General features: G+C 38.6%; 1 protein-coding gene across 2 annotated transcripts; it reads left to right on the top strand.

The window, feature by feature from the left end:
- Positions 1-621: 621 nt before the first annotated feature.
- Positions 622-11,090, top strand: LOC129282412 (transmembrane protein 216-like). Of its 2 annotated transcripts, XM_054918309.2 has the most exons (6): positions 622-899; positions 3,754-3,770; positions 5,033-5,126; positions 5,712-5,804; positions 7,547-7,748; positions 10,286-11,090. In XM_054918309.2, exons 1-6 carry the CDS (start codon positions 842-844, stop codon positions 10,305-10,307), a joined length of 486 nt encoding a protein of 161 aa, XP_054774284.1. In that variant the 5' UTR covers positions 622-841; the 3' UTR covers positions 10,308-11,090. The 2 variants fall into 2 exon arrangements, with proteins under 2 accessions (XP_054774284.1, XP_063971042.1); XM_064114972.1 differs by lacking the exon at positions 3,754-3,770 and having other exon boundaries at positions 622-907.
- The last annotated feature ends 130 nt before the right edge of the window (positions 11,091-11,220 follow it).

The raw sequence follows: 11,220 nt of genomic DNA, 5'->3' as shown, positions 1-11,220 counted from the left end.
TTGGCCTTCAGTTTAGAAAATGTTATTCACTGGTGTGTATGGGGAAGGCCCGGGAGGGGGTTGTCTTGGAGGAGTCCACGCTGTCCCAAAGGGTCTTGCATGGCGAAGATGTAAAATAAAAATAGGATTGAATAAGAGAAAGAAAATGGCAATGAGAAGCCAATGGTAAAACATGAAATCATTTTCCGAGCACCATGTCAAAAAATGTTTCAAATCATATGAAGGTCGATTGATGTTTTTTTATTGCAAATGCCTCAAGCATTTTGACTCATACCATATTGACATTAGTTCGCCTGACATTATTATTTTCTTAAATCGGTTTGTATGGACAGTTACAAAGAGGGAGGGGGGAATCTTACAACATGAGAGTAATAACTAAGAACGTACCACCCCCCCCCCCCCCCTAGTAAATACATCTCTATGGATCCACCGTAGTAAGTTATAACGGTCAGTGCGTGCCATCCATTTTTTTTTTTTTTTGCTCATTGGCGATTGCCAAAATTCCTGATTCGTCGAAACACGCTATACCGGTACTGTTCATATTAATCTGAATTAAATACTTATGAATATGAATTGGAATAGTTTAGCGTAAGATCTAACACTGTTAGATCATAGCCGTACCGGTACTATTAGAAACAGGGTCTGTTATTGTAGACCGTTTCAATTGCTGCTGAAACTTTCGACCATCTCTAGCTCTGCTCTGGGTATACTTGGGGGGAGTGCCCCTACGATGAGCTGCGCTGGTGGTACTGGTGGTAATCTTCAGCTCCTGTCATTCTGACGGATTCTTTTGAACCGATCAACACCAAAGGAAAGCCAAAAAGGTCGGAAATTCCTCAAAATGGCGAATGGGGAAGGAACAAGTTCTGCTCCAGCGACAAGTGCAGCACCCAGAAGAGGTAATTATGTGCGTTATATGTTGAGGTTGAATAAATATAATGATTTAGACATTCTCGATCGCTCTCGCCCTACATTTGTGACCAACGAGACAGAGCCAGCTTTACCGCCGACATCGTCGGGGCAGTAACTCTGTCTCCTTCGGCCGGGCTCCAACAGTAGCCTAGGCGACGCAACGCGGACGCGGACTATCTTTGTTTTGGTCAGTCTCTTATGACCGGGGGTTCAACTTTCAAGACTCCATGATGAAGAAGTATATGTCTAAATATTAATAAAACATCATCATGGAGTCCTCAAGACTAGACGCGGACGGGCAAACAGAGTAAATTCTGCCTTGAAATCAACGCCTCTTTGGAAACGGGGCGCCTAAATAAGTTAAAAATAACTGTTCTACACTACAGTAGAGGCGCACGGCCAATATTGGAGACTGTCTCCAATGTGGGAGATTATCTCCAATATCAGAGACTTTTGTAAAGAATTTGGGTAGGCCTATCCAATATCAGACTCAGAGACAGTCTCCAGTTTTGGAGTCCAATTTCCTTTGTTTACATTTGCTGCAAAAGGATTAACTTGGCGGAAAATAAAAATGTGATTAGCAGATTCCTCATGAAAAATTACCCCTTTTCACCGTCTACTTTAAAAATTCACCGTCTACTTTTGTTTTGATAAGGATTTTTGTTGTCAATCACACACAAAACAAATGGGCTTCTGACCTCAGTGAGACAAAATTTTGGGTGGAAAAAATCATGCTTTTGTTGGTGTTGTCTCTTTTGTCCTGTTGCAAAGCAAGTCTCCAAATATGTGGGAGATTGTCTCCCTATTGGAGAGAGTCTCCCATATTGGCCGTGCGCCTCTACTGTTCTAAAGTTTAGAACTTTCGTTTAGACTAAACGAAAGTGTAATTGTACATTAGGCTGTTTCCGCAGCACCTGTTTTTTGTCTTTTTTTTTATAATAGATCTAGACAGCCTGTCTAGATCTATTGATAATCAAAAAACAGGTGCTGTCGAATGTACAATTACACTTTCGTTCAGAACAGAGTTCTAGATCTACGTTGGAATCTAAATAATTGCAAATTACTATAATTAGTCAGAGTCAGTCATGCTGTCAGTGTCATTTCACTTTTTTTCAGCATGTTGACTTTTAAACTTGAAGTTTGATCATGAAGAGCAATTGAATTGCAATAACTTTATCCTTTCTTTTTTTTGTATTTACACTGCCCTGGTGAATGGACAGCTCATGAATCCACAGTTCAATCGGGAGGCAACGTGTAGCGCAGTCGCTTAGATCGCATGTTTCGGATAAGATCGTAGACGTAGATCTCAACGTGAGGGGTTTGAGTCCCGCTCATGCCGAAACTCGTCTTACAAAAAATCTGATGCTGTACTATAGCGATGTGTGTAATCGTGCCTCACCACTGTTTCAGTGCAGGTGTGAATGTGGAAACACTCCGTCCATCGGAAAGGACGCAAATGTTGGTCCCGGTTTAGGAGAGTCACAAACTATGCACGTTAAAAACTTACACTATTCGTCAAAGAGTGGGGTGCCCACCCAGTGTATTGCACCTGCCGGTCCCGGAGCCAGGGATTGTGCCCCATTCATGTGCGTATACCGCGTTCAACGATGCAATACTCGCCCCCGAGATTTCTACTTTCCCTGTAAATATCTAGCGCTAAATCAAGTAAATGAGCTAGAACTTCTTTTCCTACATTTACTAGTATAGAATATCGATTTCATTTCTAAACAAATATTCTTTAAAACAAAAACGAGAAATATATTTTGAGAAGACAGGAAAAAACTTTCCGATGTTTACATAGCCATCTTGCTTTCTTTCTTAGTCAGCAAAGCTACGAGGCGCTTATAGAGGGCGGCAGACTCTATAAAAATGATCGAACAACCAATCAAGTGACAAGGATATATCTAGGTGTCATTTTTCCAACAATCAACAGACTGCGCTGACTCAGCTATTTGCACTGCATGAACTTTTGCATCCAAATTCTATCAAAGGACATGAGGTGTCATATAATTAAACTTTTTTTTTTTCATTTGTGCAATGGACAGAATATTTCATTCAGTGAGTGGATCATCATCTCTCACCTCATGAAATATTCTGTCTATTGCACTCATAAACATTTAATATTTGTATATTGTACAACGCCTACTTACATGTAGCTTGTTGTATGCGATCAAATGGGAGGCTGAATGTCAAACATTCGTACCGTTGTACAAAAGACGTACCATCCAAAATGTACCATTGCACGGCTTTAGGAGGTGACGTCACAATACGATTTAATTCATCGCGCTCGGTAAAAATGAACAATACGCGTATAAGCCAGCTGGCTAAATGCGCAAGGCTGCCCAAGGTCATGTGCGCTAGTGGGATTTTGCCTTCTGCTTTCGGTATTTTTGCTCCCTTTTCATAGATTACTATATAGGGATAAACTCTTTGTTTTTTCATATTTTCGCTAACTTCCGAGGCGTTGTACAACACAAATAGCGAATATTCTTATTCGTGCAATGGTGCGAGATTTTGCACTCATGCCTATTCGCTATTTGTATACTATTGGCTTAAGACTTGAGAGACAAAACGTTAATAAAAGATAATTGTTCAAGAGTACTATATTATGTGCACCTATTGATATACTTACCACGAATATTCATTATAAATCTTTGTATTTTTGCAAGTAGATCAAAAAGAAAGAAGATCCATGTACATGTTTATTAGTTTAAGGCCTTCCTTCTATGCTTACTTTGTAGAACTCAACGCAAATAAGTAATTTTTTGTATCATGGACGCTGTATATATTAACTTATGATTAATAACAAATTATTTGTTTTCTTGTTTTCTTTCTTTTCAGGAAAAACAATTGCTGTTGTATCCTTCACAATAATGTTATGTGTGCATTTGTGAATTACTTACTGTTACAATTCATCATTGATATGTTTAATTTATTTTAAACTCTACGAACAAAAGTAAATCTGTAGAACATGAAACTACCCCCCCCCCCCCCATTAGGTATGAGCTCCAGATTAATTTTTTTCAATTGAGTCCATGTCAAATAATGTTACCCCACAGATAACATTTTGACACTGGATGTAGCCAGCTGACCACCATTTACCGGTAATGAGCGTAAGTTGGGGAGGGGAGCAGCTGTCTAGTGGTAGGGTGGGCAATGGCACCAGATTTGTGCTGTAGACATGTGTTAAAAAAGTCAATGGGTGAATTTGCCTCAAATTTTCATTCTATATTTTGAGTGCACAATGTAGTGAAATGTAGCAACATCTTCACATTTTCTGGTAGCCAAGTTGATTATCTATCAATGTGACATGATTCCATGGCAGCTCACATAGGCTCAAACAGTCTAGGTCAGCATAAAGACTTAAAAATGCCCATTTTCAGCCACTAGCCCACACAGTATAGCCTATGGGGATGGGCCAAAATGCTGTATGCATTTCCAGACACATTTTATGGAGCATTTAAGCCTTATTTTTCACTATTAAGGAAATTTTATGGTAAGTTTTGAGCAATGTTTTTGACAATTATGCTAATAAAGAATATATTAAAGGTAATGTTTTTTCAGTAGAAATGCCATTTCGTTTTTTTCGTTGTCCTACCTAGCTTCGGATGTCTTTCTAAATCACTCTCAGATCATAATCAGACCTGCCAACCAGTACGTTTTTGGCATATTTAGTATGTTTTTGCAATCGTAACTTATTGAGAAAAATCATCTCTATATGTGACTGTCTCTATTTCATAAAACTTACACAAATATGGTTATTAGATCAATGTAATTTTGGGTAACTTTTTTTTTTCAATCATTTTGTTAAAACCAGGGTGAGGTAGGTATACACATGTTTATTTTTAATTTTTTTTTTCATCTGCAAGAGCAGTGCGCATTTTAGCTTGCATGCAGCTTGAGCGCCGCAATGAGCGAGTGCGCCACGCATTTTATTATGAAATACGCTTTTTTTTTGGAAAAATACACTTTTTTTATCACAGAATACACTTTTTCATTCCCAGAGGTTGGCAGGTCTGCATAATGCTCATTGCTCCCATTGAGTTTGATCACATGATGATGGTTGTCCCAATGATGATAAAATAGTGGTGATGATATATCCTTAACTGTATATTATCAGCTTTCTTCCCTTCCTTTGCAAATACTCTTTTACCTGAATGGATGGTATTTTGCATTTCTTTGGCTATGTGAAGCATTGATGTACATTTACAAAGGTAAGCTGTCATTTTTTTTTCTTTTTTCTCCCTCCTTGTCCTTTTCCTCTTCACTACCTTCTTCTCGTGTTTTTCTTTTTTCCCTCCTTTTCTTCTTCTTTTTCCTATTTATTCTCATCTTTTCCTCTTCCTTTTTTCCTCTTCCTCTTTATCCTCTTCTTCATGTTCTTCCTCCTCCTCTATTCTTCTTTCTCCCCTTCCTCTTGTTCTTCTCCCTGTTCTTCCTCTTCTTTTTCCTCCTCTTTTTCTTCCTCCTCTTTCTCTTCTTCAATCCTTCTCCCTCTTCCACTTTTCCTTTTGACTTCTTCTTATGCTTCCTCCTCCTCTTCTTATTCTTCCTCATCTTCCTCTTCCGCCTCCTCTTCTCCCTCTTTCTCCTCTTCCTCCTCTTCCTCCTCCTCTTCCTCCTCTTTCTTCTTCTTGATTCTCTTCTTCCTACTTCCGCTTTCTCCTCTTTTATTTTCATTCTCTTCCTGTTTTCTTTATTTTTCTTCATTTTACCAGTTTGCTGCAGAAATTAAGCCAAAAAAAATATGTTTTTACTGTATGCTTAATAATACCATATTGATTGCGTTCTTTCTTTAGGTTCAGTGCTGCCATACCCCACGGAAAATCTAGCTGGAGAATGGGTCCTCATCTTCCTCCTGGTTGCCATAGAGTATGTCAGACTGTTCTTAGGTGAGATATTATACCAGTCTATCTACCATTACACAAGAGAAGACTGAAGTTAATTCCTGCTATTCAGTTAAAGGGGAAGTCTGCCCCATCAAAATTGTATTCAAATAAAACGAGGAAATGAAACAAGCACAACGCTGAAAATGTCATTAAAATTCATTTTTGCTATTGATAATAACCAAAAGTTCCCTGATGTAGTGCATGGCGTTAATTTGCCATTCACTTGACTTCAAATGTGTAATGAACTAGAAATTCTGCTTCTTGTTCAATGATGTGTGACCTAGGCCTAGTGTGACCCAACAACCTCTGGTCTATTCGTACCTTAGCTAGCACTAGTCTGGTCGCTTCAGCTTTTGAACTGCATTCGTAATCTCTTCATCCATTATGAGGAGGAATCATTTTAAAACTTGCTACATGTACTTGTGTTATCTTTCTTAATGCAATTTCATTCATATTACTGGAAGTGACTTGGTCACACAAATAAATCATATGAGCTACATGTACATCCGGGAACTTTTGGTTGATGTTTATAGCGAGAAGGGGATGTAAAATTATTATCATTATTATTTGTTTGGCGTCACCTGTGCCTGGGGGGCGAAAAGCGAACTGAATCACTATGACCCGCAGGTCTCTCCTGATATATTTTTTGGGGGGAATGCAGGTGGACCACTACACCGGGGTTTATGACATTTTAACATTTTGCTTTATTTTTCACAAAGCAGTTGTATGCTCAAATCATTCACATGCATTCACAGGGTTGATGATGTCACTCACTATTCATTTTGTATTGTATTATGTGAATTATATAATAATATATATCAGTTTTTGCAGATTTGAAAATAAGCAGATCCTTTATCAAATCAAAGTGGGTTACCACAATGGCATTTCAACATGTTCAGGGGGGAAACAAAACTGTTTCACACCAGAAGGGGAAAATTATCATAATTCATGTGAGAAAATAAAGTATAAAAGAAATGGTAAGTGAATGACATCATCAGCCCCCCCCCCCCTCCCCATTTATATATCCTTCAGAATGTGCTAAAGTTCAAATTTCAAAGCTTTCTTATTAAACATCTGACTTTGATGTATATTTCTGCATTAATCTTTTGATTTTTTCTCTTTTTATGAAAAGCAAATTATCTTTGGCCTTGCCCATTAAGGATCATTTCTGAAAATAAATGACAAAAAAAATAATGATGAGATCCTTTTGATTTATTTTTTTCATTTTGCAACAATGGGATTAAAACATGACCCTAGGCACATTTTCTACAAATGTGATAATTTATCTACGCAGTGTCCATCATGTTCAAAGCAACAAGAACAGCAACATAATGATACTCTTTTAACCAATCACTGTTTGGCTTAAAATTCTCTATCCTATGAAGGAAATTTATCTGTGTCTTCTTTGGTTTGTTTGATTTCATTGTCAAAAGAATTTTAAGAGATGCATGTATGCTGTGAATATGTTCAACCAATCGGGGGGGGGGGGTGTTTCACAAAGATTTAAGTATGACTTAGGTCGCACTTAAATGCCGATGCGTACATGATTCATATGCAACGCGCAATCTGATTGATCAATATGCATTACGGTGCGCGTCCTCTTGGCATGATCTGACCAACGCTGTCATGCCTTTTATACTGGATGCAACTAGACATTTAAGTGCGACTCTAGCTTATACTTAAATCTTTGTGAAACATCCCCCGGATCCCTCTTTCATTCATTTTCAATCTTCATTCTTTTATAGGAAAGAAAGGAAACCTGACGGAGAAAGTCGTCCATCTTGCTGTATCCTTGGCATTGTCTGTAGCTACCCTGTTTGGCGCCCTCTATCTCATCTTGTGGCAGACATACGTGTTACGAGCAGAGTTAATCCTCAATGCAGTTCTCCTGTGTTTTCTTGGTCTAGAGCTGGTCTTTAGTATCATTGCTGTCATCACATTTGCAAGGTAAGAGAACATTTATTTAGGAGGGTTCATATTTACTCCATCAATCAATTGCTATTGTTTAAGGAACGATTGTGATTGTTTGACATTTGTCTTTTGAGCAAAATTTCCAAGCAGCAAAGATCTTTATGGATGGGTCTCAAATCCATGCACATATTCAAACATTGGAAACCATTGCAACTGTGTCAAAACATACAGCTGTGAGACATGTTTGATATTAGATCGAAAATCAATCTATTTCGATCAGGATATGCTCCGCTGAGACTTCGTCTACTGTAGCTTCGTGGTATCTGTAGGACTGAAAAAAATCAGAAATTGCTATTGTTTAAGCAATGAATGTGATTGGTTGACGTTCGTTCAGTCTTTTGAGCAAAATGTCCAAGCAATAAAGATCTTTATCAACCAATATTTTTAGTAAGTAATCGCTATTGTATCACAAAGCCCTGTTCCAGGTCTTTACAAAGAATTGTGGTTGACCAATTCAATTGCTACCCCCAAAATCCTCAAAATTGATTTCAAAATGAAGGATACTAAACTTTCATGGCGATCTTCGATGGTGAGTCTTATATTTGACCTGAGTGATATGTACATCATGTTTTTTATATAATAATAATAATAATATTATAATATATATAGTGCTTAATATCGAGATCTCTATAATGCGCTTTACATTATTAATTAGAAGAATTATTAAATTACAATTATTTTACATTCTCCATTATTACATACACGTATGCTAACATTACATGATAATATCATTACATTGTAAATACTTTTAAATTAATCTACACTACAAATATTGAACTACATCAATTACAACAATGAAAACTACAACAATGAGAATAGATAGGTCTTGATAGATTTCTTGAAATTGGCTATTGAGGTTGGTACATGTAGTTGAGGAGGAGAGAGTTCCAGAAATGTGATGCGAGGTTGGTGAAGGCACGTTCTCCGTAGTACGTGGTGTTGACTCTGGGAGCTTTGAGAAGGTTTAGATTGGCAGACCAAAGATTTCTTCTTCTTCTTTTTGTCTTTACTCAACGTCCCATATCAGGAACCACCTGAGGAGGAAATGGGAGTGTGCACTTAGTTTATTATTAGTCCTTGTCGCTTAAATCTTTGTTGCGAAAGTATATAGTTGCATGTGTTCTGAAGTTATCGGATTCTGAGATTGTCTGGATGCGGGGGGGGGGGGGGGGTAGAGAATTCTAGTCCTTGATGGTGTGTGGACTATATGAGGTTTAAAACAGTCGGTGCGAGTTGAGCACTGGATTAAGGATTTTCCAGATATGCGTCTGGTAGCTCGAGTTGCCTGACGTAGATAGTCCGACACCGGCAGGGCCAAGTGCCCCCCCCCCCCCCCCAGCCCTTGTTTGGTACGTAGTAATTGATGAAGTGTTAGATGTAGGAAGGAGAGTTCACCCCCCCTGTGCCCATGGGTTACCCAATATGAACCCATGTGCTTATTTTTCTTGAGTAATACTTGGAATCTGTTGCACCAATTATCCTAATTTGTCTTTATATTTGAAAATGTTAATACTTTCTTCAATTCTGAAGATTTTTACAGTATTCTAGTAACTGGCAGGTGCAATACACTTTAATAGTGGTTTTAGCCTGCTTATACCTCGGTCACATTGCCTCTACGGAGGCCGTACAGCAACTCAAAAACAGCAGTTAAATCATTTTTTTGTACCAGCTACATAGTTTGAATAAAAATGAATAAAACGGCTGTTTTCAACTCGTCGTACGACCGCCTTAGAGCAAATGTGACCGAGGTATTAGGTTGTGACTTGCCTATGCGCAGAACAAACATTTGCATACTTTCCAATGGATGGGGGGTTTCCAACTGTATGCAAACATTTTAAAAACCGTTGTTCCCATTGTATCCATACTTATGGCAGTGAGGCACGCTTCATACATACAGTGTTGTTGCATAGCTTTTTTTTCTTTTACATGTATCTTGTAAGATGTCTTTCGGCATGGATGAGGCTTGAAATCACACACGTTGAGATCTCACTATCTTGTCCAAAACAAGAGAGCGAAGTTGGCTCAGTCGGTAAAGCGTCTGTCTGTCAAACCAAAGATGGTGGGTTCGAGACCAACTTGGGTGGATGACTGAAGCCAGTGCTTTGTGTGTAAACGTCTCTCCCCCGTTCCATAGTTGCAGGCTATGTGACAGTGGAAAACACTGTCCTTTGGATAGGATGTTAAATGGAGGCCTTGTGTAGAGGAGAGTCACCACCTTTGCACATTAAGTACCCACTGCACTATTCGTATTGAGTAGGGGGAACCCAGGTGTAGTGGTCCACCTGCTCTCCCCCAATTAGTTATATCGGGAGGAGAGACCTGCAGCTCATAGTGATTTAGTTCACTTTTCGCCTCCTAGGCACATGTGATGCCAAAACAAATAAAAAACGATAACAGGCACTCTTATTGAATGAGCTGCATGCACATGTACACCACCCCCTAAAGATTCCTTATAAAGTGTGTCATATTTTTGTAACACATCGTCATTTTTATTCTCTCTATCTTTCGTGCAGGGCCAACCAAACAGCAAGATGAGTAGTCTAAACTGCTGCAGACCCCAGTCATCTCCAGTACTGAAATCAGAAACCTGATTAGGATTTCTCTCTCGTCTCTACACAGCAAATTGCTTTTCAGAAGCTCCGAGAGCATATATTTTTTTCATTTTGTTTTCTTCATCAGGCTTTGCTTCTTGATGGATTACAGTGTATAGAGAAACTGTCATGAAAAGTATTTTTCTGCATTGCCTCAGTGAATACTAAAGATAAATGAGCATTGTGTAGCCTGTATACAAGACTATGAATGTTGGACTCCGAAAGCCTCATATGCTGAAAATCATCAACGCAAATAAGCATACACCGGCATCATTTGTGCCTAGTACTTGGAAACAATTGCCTGTGGTCTGACGAATGCCAGGCTTGTTGATTTACTCTTCAAATACTCATTCTCTCTACCAGGATAATTTTGGTTGGCTTTGGGGGTCACAAGGTCAAAGGCCACATAGGCCATTACATTATATTCTGTCCATTGCCTCATAGAAGAACTACATGTAGTAGGAGGTGGAGAAGAAGAAGGAGGAGGAGGAGGAAGAAGGAGGTGGAGAAGAGGAAGATGAAAGTTGAAAAGGACAACAATGAAGAAGAGCAGGAAATAGGAAAAGGAATATTAAGGAGGCGGAGGATAAGCAGAAAAGAAATCAATCTTCTTCATGTATCATTCAAATGTTGATATTGTTCATATTTCTATGTATTTATAGACAATTTAAAGATTTTGACTTGAAAATGTACATTTTTGTGTATAAAATTATTGTGTGATATATAACTGAACGTTGAACTGGTCTTCCTCTGTTCTGTTTTCTACTGCTGGCATAGAGTTTGTGTACATTCGGTACCCATGGTTATCTGCCAGCACAGACTCAAATTTGACACTTTAGCCTCCGTGGGGATTAGAC

Source organism: Lytechinus pictus, unplaced genomic scaffold (assembly GCF_037042905.1).
Source record: "Lytechinus pictus isolate F3 Inbred unplaced genomic scaffold, Lp3.0 scaffold_20, whole genome shotgun sequence".
Lineage (NCBI taxonomy): Eukaryota > Metazoa > Echinodermata > Echinoidea > Temnopleuroida > Toxopneustidae > Lytechinus > Lytechinus pictus.
The sequence above is the reverse complement of the archived record's forward strand: the minus strand, read 5'-3'. Positions and strand labels throughout refer to the sequence as shown.